This window comes from Serinus canaria, chromosome 2 (assembly GCF_022539315.1).
Source record: "Serinus canaria isolate serCan28SL12 chromosome 2, serCan2020, whole genome shotgun sequence".
Classification (NCBI taxonomy): domain Eukaryota; kingdom Metazoa; phylum Chordata; class Aves; order Passeriformes; family Fringillidae; genus Serinus; species Serinus canaria.
The window spans coordinates 118,024,714-118,052,149 of NC_066315.1; the positions used below are offsets into that span (position 1 = coordinate 118,024,714).

The following is a 27,436-nucleotide window of genomic DNA, read 5'->3' on the forward strand; positions in this document are numbered from 1 at the left end:
AAGACTTGCTGTGGTTAATTGTATTTAAACTCCTAATTTAATCCACAAAAGAAAGAGTGTAACACAGACAGAATCTGTGAATGCTGTGCCATAGTCTATAAAAGTCTGTACAGTTAAAACGTGATTGTTGTGTAGTTACCATTACCAATTACAGGGCAAGATACAATGTCTCTTAATTAACTTAATAACCTGATAGGTACATTTAGACAGGGCTAATTAGGACTTTCTTGTAATTGGGCTTATGATTAATAGACTGTGAAGACTGTTTAATTTGTATTAAATGCCTGAAAAGTTAAAAGGAAATAAAAATTTGAGCCTTCATTGAATAAGTAATAGAGGACCTCAGGATAGCCCAATAGTGAAAGATATAAAGAATTCTTTATAAATTATTGCTTATAAATTCTGTATATTCTTTATAAATAATTAACATATTAAACCACTACTTTAGACCTGGTGTTTTTTTCAAGATCTTTTGCAGCCTCATTATACATGCATGAATCTCTCTTAGAAATATCCACAGATGAACTTATACAAGTTATTCTTATTTAAACAGTCTTAGTAACATAGTTCAATAAAACTGGTGAAAGTAGAAGCATATGAAGATACCTTTACAAGGTATGAAGAAAGAACTGGTTTGAACAGTGCTAGGTAAAATCCGTGAAGTAGTTAATTGAAAGAAATTATATCACCTTCCTGTTCTTTCTCATCCTGCCTTTAGACGAGGCAGAGCCTAATTTGGGGCAATATAATTGGGAAGCACCAGAAACTGATGTATTATTCTGAGTTCTCTGGTCTGTAGTAACCATGGAAGTTTCCTTTGGCCCCTTTTCTGTGCTCCAGTATGTCTCAAGGGTGCACAGGGAATTCATAATTACTGACTTCTGAACAGCTTCTTCACTTTTTACACAGCAGGGAGGAAGAGACTATGTGGAGTTCACTGATGGAAAAGACAAAGGGATGTAGAGTGAAAGGAAGACATGGCAGTAGGAAGATCAGAGGGGAGAGATTATGAGTAGTTCATTTGGCATCATGGAGACCAGATCTGCCATGGCTTTTTATTTGTTGTTATAAAGCATCTTGTGCACAGAACAACAGACTTGCCTTATTTGAATTGTAGAAAACTTAGAAATTTGAGATAAAAATGTGAAAAGTATAAATAATATTTTTAAGAGACTTATCTTTAGGTGTCTTGCATTTTTGTTTTTATGAAGAGTTGAAACTTACCTGATGATTTGTTAATGATAGATGAATCTCAGTTCCAATGATCTTGTGCCATTTTTGTTCTGCTTTTAATGCAGAGGTGTCTTCAGTGAGACTAGTTGGTCTTTTTCTTTTTCTTGTGAAACCTTGCCTGCTTAGCACATTGTGAGTCAGATCAGACTGCTGCTAACCAAAAAGGAATATTATTTTTGTTCCTTGGATGCTTTAGTTTTTTTTTTCTTATTTAATACATTCTTTTTTTAGAGACATTTCAAACATGTGAAAGTATATTTAGAGTACCATGTAGTATGTTATTCCTACTGTCTGTCAAGATGTCACCCGAGCAACAGATGAGGTCATTAAATAAGCTTTTAATCATTTAATCAGAAGTTTAAATTAGTTTTGCTAGAGAATGGTGCTGGAATGAGAATACCCTTTAGTTGACATTCCTAATCTGTAATATTAGGTGAGCGTTCACTATGTACAGTTAATGTTGGTGAAGTTTTGTGCTTGTTTCTTGTTGGGTTGCTTGAGTTTGGCTTTATTTTTGTTTTTCTTGCCCCTCCAACCCTCCCACCTCATGGCATAGCCAAGCAACTGAATGCAGGCAGCGAGCATATTTCCATGTAATTGCCAATTTGCTGGGGATGAAAAAAATCTCAAAGGAAACGTGAGCTTGAAGAGGACAAGGTTGAGAGGCGAGCAGATGGAGTTGTGTCCCTTGATGAAACTGGTAGAAACTGGATGAAACTGGTAATTGTATCCCTTAGCAGAAACTGGTAGAAGATCAAAGGCAGTGAGGGTCGTGGAGCTGTGATCTTGTTTCTGGGATGTCTGGCAGTGTGTGAGGCAGAAGGATGTGGAAGAGAGATAACACCTTCAGCATGTGAATGTGAATTTCCACAGAATATATGTCTGAAGGTATTGTTCTTGGAGTGGAGGTATTCTTTGCACTTTGTCCGGAGTTCAGGAACTCCATGGAAAGTGGCAAATTGGAGACCACTTCCAAACCTTGCTTGAAGCAGCTTGAGAAGTAGATTCCTAACAGTTTCTTTTCTCCCCTTTTGCAGTGGAAGACTTGTAGTAAAGAGTTTTGTTTTCCTTAAATGGCAGATTTTATAACCTGAGTTGCCTTTGTGTTCATTTTAAGTTGCATTTCCTTTAAATGACATTTCTGAGAGTGATTGAGGCAAATCAGTTTGAGGCTTGTTACACAAATAAGTAGGTCTTTTTCAGAACTTCAAGGTCTTCAGTATATGAGGATTTCAGCAATATTATATATTTTTTCTTTTTTTTTTTCCTGCTTAAGGTGTGCAGGATTGGTACAACACATTTATTATTCCAGAAAAAAGTTCCTTAAAATTTTCTAACTGCTGACTCAGACTAGGACTGATTATTCTCTGGGACAGCACAGATCTCTATATGACTTGAGTCTTAATATACAGTAGGTGCAAAAAGTGGTCCTTTTCAATAGAATCTGGTTTCACATCACCTTGATCTTTAGGTTTTTTGCTACATCTCGGAAGAGGCAAGGACTTCTGTAACCAGTTTTATTTTATTTGATGCATTTTTGTTACTTAAACACCATTTCTTCCTGCTACAAGCAAATCAGTTATGGCAACAATCAAGTAGCATTTGTCTTACATCGATACGTAGGCATTCTAAAATTTCTCAGTTTTCTGTATTTCCTTTTTAAATACTATTTTAATATTGAAATGTATTACTAATCTAAGACAAAAATAATTTTCAAACCCTGATTCTAAGAAATTATTTAAATTACAAGTCAGCTGTAACAGATTGGCACTTTTCCTTTGGTAATAGAATCCTCTGCAGTGGAATTACTACAGCTATTGTGGTCCATTACAAGCACTAGATTACATCTTCACATTGTCACTAATTCTGCATTTTAGCAGGGAAAAGAATAAAGGTTTGCTGTTAGTGTTGCCAAGCAACTAAAATATGATTTACTGCAATTTCAGAATTTTTCTTGTATGATGTGTATTGGAGGGTTTCTCCTAACTTAGTAAGAGGCAGTCCAGGTGAAGTTACACTCCACGGCTCCAACAATTCTAAGATTAGTAAGTAGCTTAATTTCTCCCTATGGAGTTCCAGTTCAAAACCAGAGACAGCCAGGGTTTTTCATTTCATTATGGATAAGTATCAAAAATGACATCACGGAAGATTGTGTCTTAACAAGACATGTGGGCAGATAGGGCATCTTTTTTCCTTTTTGTGGACAAAGAGTACTTGCTATGCCTTCGTAATTGTGTGTGCAGTTATTCATGTTCGCTACTATTTGGTATACTTCCTCTGAAGTATCTTTTCCCAACACACTTAATTGATGCTAATGCTAAGTAACTATTGACATTTGAAAAAATGTTTATTACATGAAAGTGTGTGGAAAAGATGAAGTGGGGATAGAATTAAGTTCATCTAAGTTGTATTAAGGTTTATACTTGGGAATAGGTGAAGAGAGAATACATGCTCTGAATAATTTAGCTTAGTTGTTTTGGTTTTTGTTTGTTTGTTTATTTTTATTTTGTTCTCATTTTGTTGTACATTCCTGTTATTTTGTACTTCTCTGGAGCTCTTTCATTTTGCAACAGTGGCTCCATATCTCCTGTAGAACTAAATGGGTTTCAGGGTCACCTCACCTACCCTGAGTCATTCCTTTCCTCTCAGAGCACATGCACACAGCAGAGCCACAGCTTCTTTCTGGATTCCTGATGTGTTTTATGCTTAGGAAGCCAGAAAGAACCCCAGCAGAAATAATGGAGAGTGTTTCTCTTTCTGCAGCCCTGCACAGCTAATGTGCAGAACAGCAGCTGGATAGCACCAATGCATGGCATAGAAGATGCTTTCCTGTTGATATTGGCTTTATATCCATATCTGCAATAGTGTAATAAAATATTTTTTTTATTTCTGTACTATAGTATTTTTGAGGACTTGCTTTAAAAACCATCTACCTGTTTGATCAAACCTTAGAGCTCCCAGATGTGAATGGATGTTTGAACCAGACAATTGTCCTATCTCTGGATGAGATGAAGATTCACAAACTTTCCTGACACTCCAGTTTCCAATGAGAAACAGCTTGGACATATTGGTTAGAGAAGATTTACTTGCAGCTCTGAAGAGGTCGTGTTTCTGAGTGGTTAAATGGACAGCATTATTGTTTGGGATAAATTTGAACAGGTAGCAGGGATTGGCTTTTTTAACCTATGTTCCAGTGGATAAGAGACTGCATAGGCTGAGAACACTTCAGATATGAGCACTTCATAGGACCAAGCTAGCAGTAGTTTGAGGAGGTGGATGTTCCAGTTGTTTTCTTCAAATTTGAAAACAAATCTTTCCTTTATAAATGCTCATTTTCTTTTGGCAAATACAGGATTAGTTTGGGTGCAATATCTCACTAATTTTTTGTTTTGGCTTAATTTTCTAAAGGAGTTGATGACCAAGCTGATAACGGAGACACCTGACCAGCCAATCCCATTTCTAATTGATCATCTTCAGTCCAAGCAGGGAAACCGTGGTCAGCTTCAGAGAACATTGTCTGGCTCTGCTGCCCTCTGGGCAGAGAGTGAAACATCAGGTATGTTCTGTGTGCAGAAAAGGGCTGGTCTCCAGTATAATCTTCCCACACTTGTGCCCATGATTTCCTGGATTCACATGTACCTACTGAACAGGTACTGCTTTATGGTTTTGAGCATGCAGAATAAATCCTGTTTATCCAGCAGATACTGAATTTAATATATATTGCTGTCTGTCAGCTCAGCCTAGGTATATGTCATGAGAGTATGCATCAGAGTTACAGAATGGAAACAGTCCCAGTCTCAGTGAGTGAGGTTCCCTTGCTGTCTTCTTTCTTTGTTTTCTCTTTCCCTCCCATGGTGCATTTATGCCTGAGATTAAACTCTGTTGAGATATTTTCTTTAATAATACATGTTTTTTATATACCTATCATCCCAGCCCTTAATGAGGAGCTGCTATGCTACTTTATAAACTCCAATGTGAATAATTTATGATTGTAAATCTTCAGAAGCATTCAAATAATATTCTGAAGTAGTATCCTCTCTGATTGCAAAGTAGAAGTCTTAGTTTTTGTATTCTGGTACAAACTACTTTTACAATATTAGTTTTGTGTTTAAAAATTGGCTAATGATCTGTTTCAGACTATAGAGCTTAAATTGTTGCTGGTAGCCGAAGTGTTAATTTACTGACAAATCAAGCATTTATATCAAAGACACAGTTTTAACATAGGCAGTAAAACATGTACATAACATGGGCATTAAGTACTTTTTCATAACAAAAAATTGATCTTTTTAATGAAAAGCATATTAATTTTTAAGTCTTGATATTTAAAAAGTGGAATAAATATAATAAACATAAAAGCAATCAGAAATAGGGGTAAAAAAAGAGCTGTCTTTAATTTGGATTGATATACCTCGGGATTTTTTGATTAATTATTTTTTAAGTCTTTGAAAAATGACCCTACAAATGTTATGATTGTCTAATTTGATTCTTTTAACAGAAAATAAAGGAACAAGAAGAGATTTTAGAAATTATGATAAGCCTTGGCAGGTAAATGCAAAAAAGCCTAAAAAGTCAAAGAGCGACCTTGCTGTGTCCAACATTTCTCCACCATCACCGGAGTCCAAGTCATGTAAGAAATCTTCACTACATTAATAATTTGTGCATACTTTCCAACCTATACTATCTTTTTCATTTGAATAAGATTTAAAATGGAAAGCAAACTGTAAGCAGATGAAATGCCTATATATATATATATATATATATATATGTTAGAAGAGTTTGATTCTTGCCTTAATCTCACTTGAATTATGAATATTTTACAATGCCCTGTGTTGTCATCTGTAGATATAAAAGAATTCTGAATAGATTGAATAAAAACCAGACTAATATCTGCGTGTCATGCATTATTTTATGTTTGGATACTGATTATGATTTGAAGTTTTAGTTTGCATTGCTGTTTTGCTTGTGTAAAATCTGTTCTGTTGATATTGGTCCTAATAGATTTTTTTTCTGTGTGTCAGGCAGTTCAAAACTATGAATTATGAACAGAGACTGTTCAAGGTATGGGAGTACTCTCAGCAGAATAGGTGTACTGTCCTGAAAGTTGCTGAAGGAATCTAAATGTACACTGAAAGAAAAGGCAGAAAAGAAATAGAGCAGCTGACGAGAATGTTGTCAACTACCTGTAAAAAATTAGTGAAAATGAAGACAACAGGCCTTAATGAAATATGCTTCCTGTTGAAGAAATCTAATTTTTAAGCTTGATTCTTAATGTTGGGGTTTTTTCACAAATAAATATATTTACAATATGCATACGTATATAAATATAGTTACACACCCAGGGAATTGCTTATAAAAGATTTTTCTCCAAAATAAATTGAAAAATTAGATTTTCTTCTGTTGACTCTTGTAGCTTTTTGATATTTTTATAATAGCCAAATCTTTGTAATGCTAAGTGTGACTAGGTGTACCAGATGAGAACAGAGATACAGTATGGTGCAATAGAAAGTTTGTTGTCTTTCCTCTTTTCTATGGGAAAGTCTAGACTTAGAAGTCAAGGAAAATTGCCCAGTGACCTCACTAAGTCAAAATACTATACAGCAATAGGTAAAGTAAATCATGGTAAATTTATGCAATAGAAATACTGTGCTTTTGAGTGATAAATAGTCTTGTATGACTATTAAGCATTTTTTTTCTGAGACTGCAACAAGAAAAAATAGCTATTAAGGTAGCTGTATCCCATTGTACAGGATTTTTTTTCAGGATTTTTTTTTCAAGAAATGGAGCATTTGTCTCTTTTTCTTCTTCATGAAACACATTGCCTGCCTCAAAAACACTCAAATTTGATCACCAATTCCATTGTGCCTCTCAATGGACACATGAATTTTTAAGTCTGTTCAAAAGAAGCCTGTGTATTTTAATTTATTTTCAAGAATAAATAGAAGCATTCCAATAAAAGCTTATAGTCACTCAGTCTGTCTTATCTAATGGATGTGCTACATATCAGCAATTTATGGAGATCCACTGTTAGAAACAGTGGCTAAAAGGTATTGTGAGCTGTTCCTGTCATCATACTGTGTTCCTTCCTTCTGCCCTGTGCTTCCTTTTCAGACTCTGTGGTATTCATCAAGTAACTTTCATGCCATCTCCTAGAGATCTCGAGTTCTCTGTCTTTATCCCAGATGGGGGGGGTGACATCACGTCACTCCCCTCAAATATGTGCCGAGTACAAGTTTTGTGCTTGTTAGTCCTTAGGTTGTCCCATTAGAGGGACAAAGAGGAAGCTGGGCATTCTAAACTATCAGGTCTCATGTCAAGCAAAGAAATATTTTATACATCCATAAAACAACTGGGGTCAAGGATCTGTCCTTGTGGGCTGAAGTAAACTTACTAATACTCTTCACTTGGTAAGAGTTACTCTCAAGCTACCCAAGTCTAGAAAACAGCATGTGGGAGTGCAGCTTTGCTTACAAAGGAGGTAGAATTAGAGTGTGCTTAGTGCAACTGACATTCATAAATACGTGGCACTACATGGGATTGATTTTAAGCATGCTGAAAGAGGAGACTGATATTATTCCAAGGCCATTCTGTCATCTTTGAAAGGTCATAGTTATTGTGGATGTTCCTGATGATTAGAAAAATGCAAATATCTCATTGATTTTGAGGAAGGGCAAACCTCACCCTCTGCAAGGATTATTGAGCAAACTTTCCTGAAAAGTGTTTCTAGTCACAAGAAAATGTGATTTGGAACATCAAGCATGGATTTATGAGACCATATATGTCTGATCAGATCAACACAGTTGCCCTCTTTGGTGAAATAACTGGCCCTGTAACCAAAAAAACAGCAATAGATGTTTCATACCATGACTTTAGCAAAACCCTTGTCAGCTTCACATGTCAGCTTCCAGTTATCCTTATAACTCAGTTGATAAGATGTGGACCCAATAAGTGGATAAGATGATGCATGGAAAGTTGACTCAGCTGGTGGATTCAAGGGATTTTGACTAGCCAAAAGGTATTGTGAGCTGTTTCTGTCATCATACTGTGTTCCTTCCTCCAATGTCCAATTGGAAAGTGTATCTTCAGTGGCATGCTCAAGGGACTGGTGCTGAGATTGATGCCATTTAAAAGAATTTCCTAATGCCATGGATAATGGGATAGAATTTCCCTTAGGTTTGTGGTTAGACCAAATTGTGGGAAGTGGTTGGTATTCTGGGTAGTAGGAGTGCTGAATAGGGAGGGATAGGACCAAGGAATGGGCTGAGAGGAAACCTCTTGAAGTTCAACACAGGCAAATTCAAAATCCTGTATCTTGGATGAAATAAGCCTGAGCAATAGTTTGAGATATGTGCGTCTGGAAAGTAGCTTTGCAGAAAAAGATGTGGGATGCTGATGGACAAGGACTTGGGATACAATCCAGCTGTTGCTGTGTGCTCATACAGTGCTGAAGGTGACCTGCATACCAGGCTGCAGTAGCAAGAGTGGGCCAGCAGTGTTTGTTTTTGAGGTGGCATCTGGAGTCCATTGTGAGAAAAAGTGATGTACTGGAGCAAGCCCTGTGGAGATTCACCAGGATGATGACAGGGCTGAGCATGTGATGGACAAAAAAAAAAAAACTGAAAGAAATTGGTTTATTCATACTGAAGAAATGAAAGCTCAGGGGAGATTTCATTGTTACCATCAACCAATATATTGGAGGATGGATGAGAAGGCATAGTCAGATTTGTCTTCTCAAGGGTGTTTAGTGAAAGGACAAGAGGAAACAAAAATTATACTGCACGGGTAGTCAAACACAGGAACAGGTTGTCTAGAGAGGCTTTGGAGTCACCATCATGGGGTATATTTAAAATTGAACTGAATATTCTGAACAACCAGCCCTCAATGGATCAGTCTAGGGCACCAGGTTGGACTAGAAGATTTCCAGAGGTACTTTCCAGCCTAATTATCCTCTGCTTCCATGCTTTGTTGTTTACGCATTTCAGCTTTTTTTCCATAACACTGATTTATTTAAACCGTAATTAATCCTATTGTTTTCATTACTTACACCTGCAATTAGTTGTGTCTGCAACTTTTTGAAAATAGTTTGTATATTTGAACTACATTTTATTTTAGTTGCTATTGCAGAGGTTTGTTTCAGACATGTGCCTTTTTGCCCTATCTTGCTTCTTTTATTTTCTGCCAAATGTATTAGTCTACATTAATCTATATATGTGGACTTGATCTGTATATATAGATTAATATTCTAAATGTTTTCAAGAAAATGATCTTTCAATTTTTCAATTTTTCTTTCAATGTTTTCAAGAAAATGATCTTTCAATTTTTCAAGAAAATGATCTTTCTTTCTGGTCTATGCCAAAATCAGCAGGTACCATGTACCCCTTCAACTACACACGTCAGCAAGTGTGTTTCGAAGGAATTCTGTCCTAATGTGCACACCATATTCCATTTTTTTTTGTGTCTTCCTCTTGTACTTTTTTTCACAAAGCATCTCCAGAGACGTAGTAAGGACTCATCTGAGAAGCAGAAAGTTTTGGACCTGCGGAGACCTAAAGATTTACTCTCAGATTTGAGTTTAAAAGAAAAGAACAAATCCCCACAACCAAGAATCTAAAAAGCACACCCCCAAACTACCAAAACAAACCCAAAATTTAATTGAGTCCATCATCTCTATTATGTTCTCTTTCAGAGTTTTTATCCTTGACTGTCTGGTTCAAATGATAACAAACTTGTACATTTGTTCAGAGCTGTCATTTCATAGGAATATTTGGGAGCATTAGAGTATTTAATTTATTTTATTAGGAATTTTTTTTTCCTTCAGCAGGGTGATTTTGACCGCAGTATGCATGTTATTGCTGCACAAATGTCTTTTCCTTATGCTTTCAACTTTTTTATTAGAAAGATACCACCACTCCCTCCTGCCTGTTATGATCTCAGGTTCACCTGAAGCACACAAACAGTTGTTTATATCTAAGCCATCTGACCACTTGTTTGGTGTGTGCAAAACCAGTTATCCAGGAGCTGCTGCTGTTGTCTGGCAAGGAAGAAGCTTGGAGCTAGGGGTGTTTGTGTGTATATAAATGAAATATTTGAATAATCATGTTCTGTATCTGCAGAAAAACAAATTTGGAAGTTTCAAACTAGTTTGTAAAACAGACTTTTTGTTTCCCAGCAAGCTACTATTAGGCAAAGTAGTTTGATCTCTTCATTATGTCCATATAGTGGACATCTCTTCACTATGTTCAAAGATCATCCTTTCATGCAGCTTCAGTTCAGCGTTCTCACCACATCCCATATGCAAGTACAGTGTTGTGTGCTTCTAGTTGCTCTCAGTTAGTCTAGGGCTGTAGGCCATCATTCTTTTAGCCTTTTAATATCCAGATACTATGTAAACCAGTTTGGATTGATTATCAAAGAACTCCAACCTGAATGCTATTACAAGATTTAAATACATGACTAATTTTACGCTCAATTATATTATACGTATTTTTGTTCTTTGTGATGTAAGATGGCCATACAATGCATTAATGAAGTGTTGGATTTAATGAGCAATTGGTCGGATTCTGTCTGAAGATCTTGCATTGGAAAGACTTGTATGGGTAGATAAAACCAGTAGTGATCTTGTACTGTCATCCAGTAGAAAATAAAGGTGTGCTGATTTGTGGCAGAATTCATAGCACAATTGTGAATGAATCTAATGTGCATTTATGGTCAGGGCACACCACCAGAAAATCAGAAATACTGTTAAGTGTGTCTGTCCAATCTCCTGAGATGAGGTGGTGAAATCTCAGCTCCCTAAAGGGAAACTACATCTTTCAATACAAATGCTGCAATGTAGATGTAATAAATCTTCTGAATTGTAGACAAATAATTTCAAGACAAAGTGTTATACAATATATAGATCTGTCAAATAACAAAGATGAGGTTGAAGTTTGTAATTTGATAAAAAATTTGAAATTACTGATATGATTTTGTAGAATGAGCATAATAAAGAATGATGAAGGTCAGAGTATAATGGAAGTTTTTTGCTAAGTGTGTAGTGACACATGCACGCAAACAATTCATGATGGACTTCATGCATACAGAGGAGGATCCAGTATTTGAGAAGATTCCTAAGAAGGGTCATATGGTGTTTGTACAGTTCTGAATGCTTCCAACAAAGACATTCATTTGAAAATTACCAGTGCTTGTTGATCCTACAGGTGAGACGATAAGGGTTTATGTTTTGAAAAAATCTGTAAGCAAGAAGGAAATGGACTTGAACGAACAAACGTTATTCTACTAAGTAGATGTTGTTTTAATATCCATTCATTATTTGAGAGGCTAGGTAAGTAGGAAGGAATGTCTGCTCTAGAAGTACTAAAAATTTCAGTCAGTTCTAATTCTGTTTAACTTTCCCCTCTGTTTTGATTTCTCTGAATGAGCCAAATCATAGTTGAAACAAATTGTGTTGAAACAGAGAAATAATTCATGACAGCATATATATTTTGGTACCTTTTCACTGAAGTACAAAATGGTTCAATAAAATACAGCTGATGGTCCACCAGCGTGCAAAGCAAATTTCCACCATGGTTTTTACTGATTTCCCACTATCCATCTAGTGAGCTGCAGTCCACGCTTCTTGTGTTTGTGAGACATTTCTCTGAAATTAGCAACCAAGTCACTGTCTTGAGTAAGTGTCCTTACATGTCAAGAACAAGAGTCTTGAGACTTTCTTTTTTCCTGATGTGAGTTGGTCCATATACTTGGCAGCTGCTGATCATGGAAACTCCGCAGCTGTCAAGTAGAACTTATATTTGTTTCATCCAGCTTATGTCCAATGACAAATTTTGCTTCAAAAGTGTATGGTTTCTTAAAAATCCTTTTTTATTTTGAAAAAATGTGTGTTTTTTCAAACTGACATGGTATAAAATTGTAGCTTGTGGAAATTTTCTGGAAGCTCCAAGCTTTGGTCATCTTTTTATATGATTTTACTATATTAAATTGTTGCCTGTCAGTATTCTGGTGGTACTGTGAGAATTTTTTTGTGTGACAAGTTCAGCATAAACATAGAAAGTGTGTCATACTGCTAATAAGTGATTGCTGTAGAATATAGTGTTGGCACACAGAAGGATGATGGTAAGATGACTACAAAAGGACTCAGAAAGAGAGAGAACTCTTTATAGAATTTATTTTCTAGTTTATTAAAAAATATATTTACAGTTAGTAATAATTTTGAAAAAATACTGGGTGGAACTTTTTATTTTCTGTAAAGAAGCAAAAAAGGGATGAGAAATGCTGCAGTTGTGCTGTTTAATTTGTATATGCTACAGTCTGGAATGGAATCAACTTTTGTTACACAAGAATTTAACTTTTAATTGACCTAGAAGTTCTTAAACCAGGGAATTATAAAGTAGTGTTTGATTTGTAAGTATCAACAAAAAATTACAAGCTGTTCATCTGAGTAGAGACTATTCATACTCTAATACCTTAAAGTCTGTATGTATTGACTGGGAACCACATTGTCCTGAAAAGGAAATACATTACTTGCCTTTTTTCAACACAGGGCAGAACAAGACTCTGACACTTCAACTTGCTCCTGTCATCCCTTCTCCTTATTGAGGGTTCTTATGTCCCTTTCCTTCTATTCTTATCACTGTAGGTCTTTTTAAATGTCTCTTTTGTCTTCTGTCTTTGAGAATGTCTGTAATTGCAGTCTAATACATCAATTTCCCTAGCAGCCAGGTTCCTGAGTGAGTATTACAGGTCAGGATATACTCTGGGTTGTCAGACTCTCCATAGATGTCTGTTTTGAAGATGAGTTGGTTTATGTCTGCAGGAGGTAGAATCATCTTATTTGTGGAAGAAGGACTTCAGCATAACTTTGTTCCATTTCTTTACCTGGGAAAGGTGACTATTAACTTAAATCCACAAGGGAAAGTTAAAGTTTATTCAAAGTGGAGCAGATAATGTATTTACACTGAGGAAAGTCAGCATTAAGGCAAATTTCAATACCAAGTTATTTAACACATTTTATAATAGCTACCAGACTTGATGTCTGAGCATGATTTCCTGATACCACCATAAAAGCAGTCTGAAGTTCCAAGTTACCATGAAACCACCTTTTTAGCACAATCTATAGGAGTCTGTAAGTTACCTTCTTAGCATGTAGTGAAAATTATGTTTATAAGCATAGATTAGTTGACAGCTGTCAAATTAGTAAAGAAAAATTTGGAAGCTGGCTAGGATATATTGGATATTTTAGGCTTTTCTTTGACGTTATTTTTAAGCGAGCGGTCAGCAACTAGTAAATGATAGTTGGTAAAAATGCAACTGGTCCTTTCTGGTGGAAAGGTGGACTAGACATCATCATCTACACACCAGCATGGTAATGCTGTGTCTGGAGACAACCCAACAGTTGCATTTCTTGGCAAAAGCAGCAGCTCACTTAGTTCTGAACACTGGCAAAAAGAACATCTTACTGCAGTTCCAGAAACAGCATTGTTTATGTTTTCATTTCTACAAATTGTTCAAATCGTTCACGTTCTTCAAAGAAGCTCTGTTCATTGTGCGTCCTACATATCTCAGATACTCCTCTTTGTTGTAGGTAAACTTAGCTCAGCAGTTGAGATACTGTTATTTTAAAATTAAAAGCTTTGGTAATAGATAACGAGCAGCAGACTGTAAGCTCAGGTCTGTGCTTTCCAAAGGTTGAGTTTGTTTAAGTAGTGCAACAAAGATTAGAGGCTGTACAACATGAATGATAAGGACTTTCTTTGTTTCACTGTTTTTTATGAACTTTATGATTTTTGGAAAAAAAAAAGTTGTTTTAAAAGCTGTATCTAAAATATTTTTTTCTTTTTGATAAAATAACTAGCAAAGTCAAAAGTTACTCATTTTTCTTTCAACATTTTTTCTTACTGATCCCTAGGCCACACAATTCTTTTTTGTTGGAAATTAGATACCATAATGTACAATATTTTAAATACATTTTTAATATGTTAGTTTTATTATTTTCAATTAAGAATGTTAATTATCCTGTTTACAAATTAAGTTGTTGCAAGAATAATTCAGGTATGTGTTTGTTCATAGATGTTTTTACTTCACATTGACTGAAGAAAATATTTCCAGCAATTAAAATAAAAGGATAGTTAGGTAATTTCCACCCAAGATACTTGGGCTTGCAAACTCACTGTGCAGATTTTTTTTCTACTGTAGGAATCTGAACTACCAAATCTAAACTTCATCTATATATCTGTGTATATTTAGTGCCAAGGTCAATAGAGCATCCTAAATGGGATTGGAAGACAAAACCGGAGAACCATGATTTTGATGAACTAAATCATATTCTTCAAGAGAGCAAAAAGCTTGGAAAAGCCCTTGAGAATCTGTCTCGCAGTAAGTTGATTGATTTTAGTTTTTTAATGTAACCATGCAGCCTGAATTGTAATTTGGAAGTATGTATCAGGAAGGTGGTCTTCTGTCAATGAAGACAAAGCTCATTGACATCAGCACTTAAATTCCTGTTAAGGTTCACAGATTGTCTGAGATAATTCAGTAGCTCTCCTGCAAACTGAAATTACTACCCCTGCACCACCTTTTTTTTTTTTTTTAAACTTTAGTTTCCTACCAGTTTAGTGAGCTGAATTAGCTCATAAGGAGATCAATGCAAGAGGCTGGTTTAATGAAAATAGTGGGAACATGCAGCAGGAAGATTGCTCCTTTCTGTGGTAGTTAGATAGATTAACCTTTGCAAAACCTTAGCCTCATTGATTGAGTTCAGACCTGTTTTTGAAAAAAAATTAGCTATTTTGTATCCTTGATTTCATTGACATTCTAGTTTGCAAAAGAAATTACAATATTTTAAAGCATCTCAAATAAATACTCAGAAACATGAAATACAGTTATTTCATGAAAATCCCCTGTATTATCCCTTAAACACTCATGTAATGAACAGCTCTGAGGTTTACTGGATATGATCAAGAATAGCTGCTCTTTTTTTTTTTTTTTTTAAAAAGTATGAAATGATGACAAGTACTCTTCACCGTGCTACATGAAAACTAGGTGTGACATGATCTGGGAGATATTTGTGTGAGAAACATTTATTTCTTCTCCCATTAAATTTTATCCCTGGAAGTTCTTGATTCACTGGAGAATTTACAGATAGTGAGGTCAGAGTGAGCTGAATGAGGAACAGAAGATATGTTTTACAATTAATTTTGTGATTCAGCATTTTTTTCAAATTGTGCCAAATACTCAAAGCTGCTTTTCCCAAATCACACACTCCCAAATGTTTTAGGTTGATCATGACAATTATATTCTGAACAATTTTCAAATTGGTATTATAGTTGCAGAGCTTTTTTGAAATACTTTTCTAGTAAATTGGTCTGTCTGTAAGGAGTTCTATACCAACTCTGGTCAGCATCTCTGATTCGCTGCCTCACTGTTGCATGACTGATGGATGTGAGTGTCATTTTCAAGCTTTTCTCAACTTCAGAGACTTGTAGCCAAGCTGTGCACAGATACAGAAGCAAAATTTTGAGTTTCAGAAAGGGTTATTTATTCACTCTCTGAAGATACAAACCAATCAGATGTGAGAGTTCAATAATTAATACCTAAATCCACTCTTCAATCTTACATCTTTGTCTTTCCTTCAGAATATTGTGAAGTTTCCACTTTTACTTAGAACTCTGCCTAAACTTCCTTATACTAAAATAGATTTTGTAGCATTCTGTACCTCTCCTTGCCCCACAGTTTTCTAACTTGAATATAAAACTCTGCAGCTCTACTGGGTCCTACACTTGGACTGGGTGAATGTACCTGGTCACCATTGTAGGAGTCTTTTTTTCATAGTTATTTCACAAATGAAACCTTCTTCACTGTTTCTTGCTAGTACTTGATGCTTTCTGGTGGTTTGTCAACGTAATATGGGAGTTGAATACCATCTCCCAGAGTGCTTTAAGTCACTCACAGCCTGTAAATAAGTTCACTTTCCTGAATGTGCTCTCTATTTCTTCATCCAGATCATTAATGGAAATATTGTCAGACCTCTTCATGATCCCATTTCAGATCTGACAACCAGCCCTTGAAAGCTACTCAGTAAGTGTGTTTTTTCCCACCAGATGTTTTTCTACCTTGCAGTGTTTTCACGTAGACTGTAATTCTCTAATTTTTTTACTAAATATCATCTAGGATAGTAAACAGTCTTATAGCTGGAGTATTTTGCATCTGCTTCTTTTTCTTACCCACTAGGCAAGTTTCCCAGTTGAGAATGCAATTAGACTAATTTAATGTGATTCATTCTTGATAAATTCATGTCAGCTCGTTCTTATCGCCTTTCTATTCCATCAGATGTTGATACATTATTTATTTAACAGCTTTGTCTATGATTCTTGCTGTTGTCTGATTTAGGCTTGGTAGTTAATAGTTGCCCACATCTTCCCTTTTTCTTTTTCAAAGATATGTATTTGTCCTTCACTGGCCTCTCTGTTCCTAAAAGGCAGTTGCTAGGATATTAAGGGTTTCTTCAGCTGGTTAGTTAAATGCTCTAGAATGAATTTCACAAGAGTCTGCTAATTTGAATGTATATAAATCACCAGCATATCTTTCAGCTTCCCTTGTCTGGCTTTCAGGTATACCTCTTAAAACCACTACTGTTAAGCATCTGGCTGCAACTGATTTTTTTAAATTTTTTTTTTAAAGACTGGAGCAAAGAAAGTATTGAACACTGGGAATTCTTTGTGTCATCTCTTATTTACTTTCCTTCTCTTTATTATAATAGTTGTGTATTTTAATTTGTTCTCCTTTTCTAGTGTATTTATAGTATCTTTTCTTATGGCTTTTTAGTCCTTTTATGGTTGTTAGTTACTCTGCACTTTAACCTTTTCTCTTGTTGGTATACTTTAAACACTTGCATCAGATTAATTCTAAGCTGTATCTTCTTGTTTCCAGGGTTAGCTCTTTCGATTTTCACTTCATTTCAAGAAATAAAAATAGCTTTGCTATTATTTCTTACATGTCAGCATGATAGTGAAAAATCAAAATGAAAAATGTGAAAATTTTGTACATAGAGAAAAGGTGGAATTTTGAAAATAAATTAATTTTACTGTTCTCACAGAGATAGAATGTAGATTGCACACAGGAAATCTTGGGGGGCTTTAATGAATAGAAGGTCTAGGACTCTGAAAGTATAAGGTGCATGAAACTCATTCTGTGCTGTACCCAAACATACATCCCATGTGGGGAATTTTAAAAAAGCCATCACATGATCCCACATCTAGCTCTCCTGAAGCTTGTTTCAGGCAGGCTAGTTAGTGCTTTTGTTTCTACAAGTATGCCATGAGTTTACTGCTGCATTTGATATTAATCTTTTTGAAGTGGTGTGGGACAGACACTAGGCTCAACAGCTGAGTACACAAATGATCAAAATGTGCTATTAATGCCTTTTTACAGCACCCTCTCTTTTTTCCTTCAGTATTTCAGCAGTGAAGAGTGACACATGAAATGTTTGAAGTTAAATGAATTTTCCGTCAAGTCCTAAGATTTATTACATTTTAAAGATGAGCTTTGGATCTTTTAGTGAGTTTCCATGACTTTGTTGCCTCTTAGGCAGCTGACATAACCTGTGAATTAAATTCCAGTTTCTATTGCTTCATTTACTATGCAGTCTAGATACCTGCTTTGAGACAAACTTTTGCGCTTCATGCAAAATTAGAACTGCCTGTAAGATTTGGAAGGCGAGACTCGAGCACAGAGATGTCTGGGGTCTTCTATATTCATCCCTAGTGATTAAAACTGAACTTGCTTTTATTTGGACCCTTTCTCCCAGTCCCTGTCAAGAGAGTAATTCTGTGCTTTCGTAGGTCTGAGAAACCAGCAAGTGACTTCACACTCAGAACTGAAAGTGTCCTAGGAGTTTTGAGAGTCTGGAGAAGATTAATTTTGTAATTACGGTCCGAGTGTGGGGGGGCTTGCTGATTTAAGTATACAATTTTTCAGAGGCTTACCCACATGGGAGAGCTGGATTTTGTTTGCTTCTTCAATCAGCTGTGTGTCATTGAACTGAATTTGGAACTATCAAGTCATCTATTTAGGAAAGATTTTGGTTTATAAGGCAACTTACAGAAATATACTGCATTTCCCTTGTGCATGTTTAATTTTCTTTTACTGCGAGGTCTCCTACCTTTATTGTTGTCATCCTTCTTCCTGTGCTGATCATAAGGAAGAAAAGTTCCATCCTGTTTCAAATATATGCTCTTGTGTTTCACCTTCTGGCCTGTTTGTCTTTAAACAGAACTAAAATCTGTAAAGCTAACGATCTTGCTAATGAATGCCTTTGATCTTGTCTTTGTCATTCCCCTATTTTCTGAGGATGGAAAAATAGATAACAAGATATGGAAACCAGTGAATTATGAGAGTTTTGAGTAAGGGAAAATTGAGGTCTAAATCAGTGAGATCATGCTACAGTGAGGTGGGAAGTCTGCATACTTGATGAACAACTTTGCATCTTTTATACAAACAGTTAAGGATTAGGGTGCATATTGAAAAGGTGTGCATATTGAAGGTGCTAGTAACTGTATTTGATGAAAAAAATATCTTCTGCTGTGAGATAGGTACTCTTTCATGATCACAAATAGGCTTTTAGCAAAGATATCTGACATTCTGTTAGTAGTGTTTGAATGCTTCTTCTGACCAGGTGTACACTTCAGATCAGAGGGGAAGAAACAAATTTATCATGCTATGAATTCAGTTGACATTCTAAGGTCAAAAAATGGTAATAAGGTAATATTAATCAAAACTGAATGAATCCAAGTCATTTTCAAGGAATCCCAGAAGCAATGGTATCTACATATAACCAACAGGAGAAAAATCCTCTTTGTTTCTTAATTTTGAGGGGAGTAATCAGTAAACAGCAGTAAACGAGAAAACCATGGTTTTCCATCTAGTAGGAGATATTGCTGGAAATCATAAGGAATTATAGAATTGCAGAATGGTTAAGGTTGGAAGGGACCTCCAGAAGGCATCTGGTCCATCACTACTGCTCAGGCAAGCTCACCTAGAGCCAAGTGTCAAGGCTATTCAATGCCTTCAAGAATGAAAGATCTCTAAGTCCCTCCAGAGTATCTCAAACAGTTATTTATCATAATGTTAGAATCAGTTGATGTTTTTTATAATTTTGTTAAGAAAGGCAAGCATGATCTTACCTCTTTAAGAAAAGTAAAAAATAGTAAAACGTAAAAGCGTATGTTCTGTTTATATTTCACAGAGAAGAAGACAAGCAACAAGAGTAAAAATCTCATAACTAGAAGGGTAGAACAAGTTCTAAACAAAATCACAATATGTTAACAAACTGCTAAAATCATGTCCTCAGTTTAGTGGATGAACCTGTGAGTATGTGGGATGTGAGAAGATTTATATATACATCATGAACTACTTGAATGTATTTAGTAGTCTCTGACAAACACATTAGAATGAGGTTTCATTTAGAAGCTTCTACACTGTAGGAAACTATTAATGATTTACATTCCACTTATAGAAAATGAACTTTATTTGAATGGCACTAGCATTTATTGCAGCCAGACATTTTTGATGGTGGTGATCATGATGACATGATTGTAAATGCACATCTTCAGGGCACATAACTAGACTTTTGTCAATTGCCTTATGAGGGGCATTGTTTCAGGACATAACTCGTTAGTATTTTTTTTCAGTTGTATATAGCTGATGATCTGAAATTGACATAGAGTCTGTAAAGATTACTTTGCTGATATTCAGTGGATCATCTAGCCCTAAATGTGTTCTGCTAACTGAACCACAAGACTAGTCATCATGTAGAGAATTTTTTCCTTTCATCTCTTCAGCCTGAACTTTAAATCATGTTATTCTTGCATGAGATCAATGCTTGTGATTTATTTTGAGATCAACATTTTTAGATAAGCTCAATCAAACCTTTAAGGAAGATAATTTTAGTTCAGTGCTACAGCTGTTATGTGATACTGCCTTTGCCCATAAAATCCACTTGCTTTTAGTATGGTGTATGAGTAATAATACAAAATAATAACTTCTGAGATTGAAAGAGGAACAATATGAGCATAAATATCATACTCTTCAATTATAAACTGGGGCTTGTATGGCCAGGAGATCACTGCTACTTATAAGTATCTTTTTTCTGCAGATGTTTTAATCACGTTTGTGAAGGTATTTGCCATTCTGATCCAACCTCCCCTAGATTTCAGGACTAGAATCTCTTTGAGTTGAATTGTCCTTTTCTTTAGTATTTGGCTTGTTTGAAGTTTCTCTAATACTATTGCAGAGCTGGGATTTGTGTCATCTCAGCTATGGAACTTTCTAGTTCTTAGCACAAGGGAGTTGGTGTTTGTGGGACAGTAGAATGTGAGCTATGACTCTGTCCTAGGCTTCTGAATGCGGTGAACTACACATCTGAACCCACCTATTGCAGTGTACACCTTCACCTAAAGAGTTCTGCAGTTTTGATGATTCTCTTCTGAGATGACCTTGGCCTAGGGGAGTTTCTGGGACATAATATTTGTTGGATACTTTGCATTTTATTTCTCTGTGTTTGCATAATTCATCAGTCACTAAACCTAATCCTGAAACCTCTATTCTCCATTGGAGCCGCTCAGAAATTTGGCTATGGATATTCTGCAAGTCTAAAGCAAACATTATTTTGCTAGGGTTTAATTATTTTTATCTTCTTTTAAAGCCAATATGAGGAGGAGGGATTAAATCCATGTTTTATAGATAGTAACTATAAGATGTATATTGTGCTCCTGTGTTGATGTGTGGTGCCTTAAAGATGACAGTTTCTCTTGTTTTATTATGGCCAAGTGTTGGGAGGAATATTATCCTTGTTCAAGATGGATGCCACTACAAAAAGTTTAAAGTTGCTCAATAATATGAGGACATTCACCCCTCATTGGTAAAAACTCTAAGGTTTCATTTCAACATGACTTCACATGTTGAAGTTACTGAGTTACTACTGGAGAAAAGTGGTAAAATGTCTCTCTGTAGGTAAAGGAATATTATAAGAATGTCTATTATGACAGTCAATGCCAAACATATTTTAAAGTTCCTATGCAGAAATGAGTGAGATTTTTAGGTTTTTGTGTACTTTTTCAGGGGAAGGAATACTTTGTTTGATGCAACCAGAGCAACCATTTTATGTCCTTTATAATCCAAGAATGGTTTGAAAGAGTTTCAGTTTTCCTTGTTTTCAGTTCATGGTTCATAGAGGTACAGGGACTAGAACATAAAGTGCTGCCTGCTGCAGTATGGCACAAGGTTTTGCCATGGGAAATGCAAGTATATCTAAGATGGCCTGTCCCACCAGTAAGAAGAACATAAGTTTCCCCTGGGAATTTGGAGTTGGTGAATTCTTGAGGCAGTGAACTGCTGGACAGTTGATACATGATGCAATATTTCTGTGTCTGTGCTCAAAACTGCAGGATTAGTAATGGTAGAATAAGAATTCTGTTTCTGTCCTGGAATTTGTTACAGAACCTGTGATATGCACTATGAGGTTGACAGTCCAGCCATCCAGAAGGTCCCTGGCCTGGACTGATCCTGAGAATGAATTTTGTCGAGTTATTCAGAGTTGCATTGAAGTTGTCTTAGTATGTCTAAACTTTGAATGTCAAAAGCCTTGTGTCAAATCCAGAAAGCTTTGTTTGGCAGGTAGGAAAACTGGCTATTGGGAGCTCTGTGGCCATCTTCTGGATGTTTAGGAAAATGCATAAATATTTCCTTGAATATTGAATGGTAGTCTGGCATACATTAAAGTAGTAGCATTTTATTTTCTTACAACTGGGTGCACATAAGTCTTCTCAGGTGTACATTGTGCATTTAGAAAAATGCAAGTCTTAAAAAAGCCCCTCAACAAATTTTTATTGTGTGTTATTTCTTCCTGCTATTATTTAAGGACCACAAATAAAAGCAAAAAATGGTAGATATCTGTGAAGTTCCAAAAATTTCATTCTTACCAGAACACCAGATCTGTTATTTCAGGTATAGCATATGAAAATATTGCGAGATTATAAGCTGCTGTAAAGCTGATCAAATATATACAGCATTAAGGTGTTTTATGCCTTGCCATTTCGTGGAATCATAGAATGGTTTGAGTTAGAAGGGACCTTAAAGTTCATTTAGTTCCACTCCTTTCTATGAGCTGGGACACCTTTCACTAGATCAAGTTGCTCCAGGCCCTGCCTAATCTGGGAACACTTCCAGGGATGGGATATCCACAACTTCTCTGGGCAGCCTGTTCCAGTGTTTCCCACCCTCACAGTAAAGAATTTCTTCCTAATATCTAATCTAAACACAGCCTCATTTAGTTTGAAGCTGTTTTATCACTACATGCCCTTGTAAAAAGTCCCTCTACAGCTTTTTGTAGCCCCTTTTTAGGTACTGGAAGGTGCTATAAGGTTTCCCCAGAGCCTTCTCTTCTCCAGGCTGAACAACCCCAACTCTCTCAGGCTGTGTTCAGAGGTTCTCTAGCCCTCTGAGCACTTTCATGACCCTTCCTCTGGACTTGCTCCAGCAGGTCCATGCCCTTGTTTTTTTGGGGGCTCCAGAGCTGGACACTCCAGGCGGGGTCTCACAAGGGTGGAGTAGAGGCGGAGAATGCCTCCCTTGGCCTGCTGGTCACACTGCTTTCGATGCAGCCCAGGGTAGGGTTGGCTTTCTGGGTGCACCTTTCAGGTGCACATTGCAGAGTAATGTCAAGCTTCTTGTTTGCCTACTCTCAGAAGTCCCTCTTCCCGGGGCTGCTCTCAGTCCATTCTGTGCCCAGCCTGTACTTGTGTTGGGAGTGCTCTGACCCAGGTGTAGGACCTTGTATCTCTCAGGCCTGCCAAGGTCCCACTGGATGGCATCCCTTCCCTTCTGTGTTTCAACTGCACCACACAGCTTGATGTCATCAACAAACATGCTGAGGGTGCACCTGACCTCACTGTCCATGTTACTAAAGTAAACAGCACCCATTCCAATACCATCCCCTGAGGAAAGCCACTCACCACTGGTTTCCACTTTGATGCTGAGCTATTGGCCATTGTTCTTTGGAGTGTGGCCATCCAGAAATGACCCTCTGACTGATCCACCCATTAAAGCCATGTCTCTCCAGATTACAGACAAGGATTTTGTATGGAATAGTGTCAAATGCCCTGCACAAGTCCATGTAGATGATGTCAGTTGCTCTTTTTCAAAAAGACCTGAACTTATGTGGTGCCTTTTGTTTTGAAAATTGATTTTATGCTGTTGAATTGAGAACATCAAAGTCTAAAAAAATCACTTTTCAAAGAGAAATAATATCACTGAGTGGAGAAATTAGTATTGGACAAATAAAGCTCTTCTGCTAAGAAGCATATGCAAAAGTTAGGCATTTTAAGGACTCATGGAATTGTTGTTAACAATGTTCAGTTTTCTTTGGAAAGAAAGTTAATTTCTTGGTAAGCTAGAAATGAAGCAGAATGTCCTAAGCAGAAAACCTGTACTGTGGAAGATACTCATTTTACACTCAGAAGGATTTTATTTTATTAAAATATAATGCAAAGGTTTTGAGAGGTAGCTATTACATCAGAGAAGATGCTGTAACACTCTATTGATTTATATCTTTATTTTTCCAGACTTAACATTATGCTGCTGCAGATTGTCAAAGGGATAGAAGACTGGGAACAGAAATCCAAGATAGCCATGTAAAAAATGGTTTTAATAATCCATGCTAATATTAAGAGACAGGACAAACAACTGATTTAGTGTTTTAAATATAAAAAATTGTGTAAGGTAAATGGCTAATGCAGCGTGAGATACACTTTTTAGGCAATCTGCTTAAAGTAGACATGATAATAGTAATTAAAATATAATAAGTTGCAGGTTGTAAGTTATAAGTTAATAAATATAAGTTATAAGTTAATAAATTCCATTGTTATTACATTGTTTGTTAGGTAATAAATTACATTGTTATTACATTGTTTGTTAGATATATTTCCTTTAATCGCATCATGCCAAACCTTTCTTGCAATCAGACAGTATATTGTTCTTCCAGGCCTCTTCAAAAACCAAGCTAATGAAAGAATGAGTGCTCCAGCTGAGAGAGGCTGTGCTAGCATTAACAGCCCCTCTCCAGATTTGTTGCTGATCAGAGATGGCAGTGGTTGTGGCTGTGGAACATTTCTGAAGGATTGTGGGAACATGTTCATACCAATTATTTCATTGTTCAGCACCCTTACAGCACAGCGGTTTGTTACATCCTAAAGTAGAAACAAGTGCCCTGAATTTGTCTTTGTAATTCACCACACAACTGAGTTGGCTGGGTACTTGTGATGCTTGATCAAATTTCAGCACCAGTAATTACTTGTAAAAGGGAGGATTTTTTTTAAAGACACAAAATTGGCAGCTAGCTACCTAAATAAATACCACATTAAACCTTGCACATGAGCAAGGTTCAATGAGGTATCCTTAGCTGGGAAGCAAACTTCTCACTGCTTTAGTTGCAATGGTTAGTGAGAGTGGTTGGTCTTTTGTATAGTTGTCAGTCACATTATAATATAAAACTATGGCAAATGTTGTCTGTGAGAAACAGCTGCTATAAGAGTAAAGGTAAAGCATACTCCTTTATTTCTGGAGGATTTGCTTTTGACATCAGAAGACCTCTCCCAACAAAGGCAGGAGAGCAGTTTACTGCTACTTCTTATCTGATGCTTGGTGTCCTGCAGCAGGGCAATGATGATGCAGCTTTAAAACTTCCATTCCCTACATTCATCATCATGCAGAGTCAGGCTTTAAATGCTCTAAGCAGGGGGAAGTCAGAAATTGTTGTTCATAGTAACTTTTTTTCTAACATAGGATTTAAGGTTGAATAAACTAGATGTGTCAGTTTTTCTGCTGTTAAGGGATTTTTTTATTTTTTGAACTTTTTTTGATTAGGGTTATGTTTTGATGGAAAAGGTTACAGTTAGAAGAAGTGACTAAATTGTGAGATTGAAAGTTTTTAGTGTATGGGCATTTTGGCTATACCTATGAATGTTTTACTTAAAACTGCAATGTTGTTTACATTTAGTGTTTTCATGGAATGGGTTTTCCCTTTGCCTCTAGTGTTCTGTGATTTTATAATGCTGTTTTCCTATTTAGAATATAAACAATTACAGAAAGTGCAGAGAGCATAATCAATTACTTTTTTTTTTTTTTTTTTTTTATGGTAAATATGCAATAGTTTTACTTTTTTGAGGGATTATTTTGTGAAAACTGGAGTACATATTATTCCACCTAACATCTGCACACAAAACATGATGTTTCGCTTGGGGTTTTCTGTCTACTACACACAGGGTGCAAATTCACCTCCTCTTAGTCAGCCAAGACGTTCTGTGAGTTTGGCAATTGCAAAGAAACTTGTTAAGAGTTGGGTACACACTAACTGTGGTGCAGTAGTGTCTTGGAATGAAATGTGTTTTTACATCCAGCGCTTTTTGGGGTTATTTATCCTAGTCTCTGCTAATGGAGTTGTGCTGTCAATGACTTAAAGAGTACTGTTAATATTAATGAGGCTCAAGACAACAAAAAGTCTGTGTGACTGACATGGTAAATACCACCTCCAGAAGAATCACTGTGCTAAGATTGCTGTAACAAGCTCCTTAAAAAGTTTCTTCCCCAGAGTCCCTTTTCATATCTCTTGATGCCACATTAGAGAAAGAGAGCTAAAAAGAGTTAGGAGGTTTAATTCTGTGATTGCAAAGATCAAAGATTTCTAAATTTGTAAAATTTTATTTTGGCAACATGTCCTCATAAGCTGCTAATTCTCTACATGCTTGTTTAAGAGATACAGTTCATTTGAGTGTCTTGCTACTGTCTCCAATTTAATAAAGAAGAAATTTGAGGCATTCTTGTCAATTCAAATTACTCAGTTCAGGCTCTTCTCTAAATTCAGAGTAAGTTTTAGGGAGCAATAGGATTTACACAAAGCATTTTACTAAAAGCACACTCATTTAGATTATGGATGTTTTAAAATTTTATGTCTTATATGTAATATAATCAGAGAGGTTAGTAGAGCTTTTTGAGTGAGACATACAGTAGTGTGTACTCTTTTTCCATACTGTTCTTCCTACTTTGTTCTTTTATTACTGATCTTTGATAGGCAACACAGACAATTGGGTAGTAAAAAACATTTGGCATTTTTTGGAACAGATTTTTGGAAATGACAGGATTAGCTTTTATATTTTCTTTTACCATACTTGAAAAAATATATTTTTAAGGGGTGAGTCAACACAAGATAAAATTGCCCTTATGTCCACTCCCAAGTTACAAATACACATTCACAGGGATTTGTGAAAGCAGAACAGGGCACCAATCTTCAATTTGAGGAAATAAGCCTGTACGAAAACCAAATGAACTATATTAACATTATGGGAAATTGCTAAGAAAAATTAGTTTGACTATTTAGAGAGTGTATGTGGTTGTAGAATGAAATGACCTTGGTTATGCAAAATACATCCATGTGATGAAGAGCTAGTTGATGGTGGCCAGGTTTTCAAAGATGAGGTGAAAAGAAGCTTGAATTAGGTTTTTACAACCTCCAAGAGTGAAATTATCTTCTCTCTAGAAGATGTCCATTTGGGATTGAAGAAATTCCTAACACCTTTAAGTCTGGTTGGTGCAACCTGGCTGTTTTACTCTATGGACATTAGTATTGAGTCTGGGCTAGATAATAGTCTGAAGTTATTAAAAACTGGCAAATTGCAGTGAGGGATAGAAGGATTAGTCAAAATGGATCTTTTTCAATTTGATCCACTTTGGTACTATTGAATTACGGTAAATATTTATTTAACTCCTGCCATATTTCTTATGTGTTGATGAGGTCTTTAAACTATAATTGCAGTTTTATTAAAACTTTGTTCCTTTAAAAGCAGAAATTGCTGTAAGGAATTAATCTAAACTGAGAATTAGCCAAATAGAATTAATGATGAAAAGCACAGTAAAAACCCCCAAAGAATTCATGTAGTTATGGTATATCAAATAGTATAGACTTATCTATGTACAGGCTTATATATTAGCTTATACTGCTGCATTCTTTAGTGTGATTTTAGAAAGAGTAAAATCAACTCTTTACTCAGCTGATAATACATATTTTGCAATATAATCTCTTGCATTTCGTCAAAGAAGACGTCTTGATAACATGATATGATTTAGAAAACAGTTTTCAAGTGGGTGTTCTTCTTATGTA

At 36.0% G+C, this 27,436-nt stretch overlaps 1 protein-coding gene across 2 annotated transcripts in view; it reads left to right on the forward strand.

Moving 5' to 3' along the window:
• The window catches only part of C2H8orf34 (chromosome 2 C8orf34 homolog), a 145,363-nt gene that overhangs the window by 16,068 nt on the left and 101,859 nt on the right, over window positions 1-27,436 (forward strand). The window contains exons 2-4 of one of the 2 annotated variants that reach the window (XM_009085863.4): window positions 4,642-4,789; window positions 5,729-5,860; window positions 14,476-14,604. In XM_009085863.4, coding sequence (XP_009084111.3) covers window positions 4,642-4,789; window positions 5,729-5,860; window positions 14,476-14,604 — 409 coding nt within the window. The remainder of the gene's footprint in view (window positions 1-4,641; window positions 4,790-5,728; window positions 5,861-14,475; window positions 14,605-27,436) is intronic. The other variant, XM_050971577.1, reaches the window with a different exon arrangement.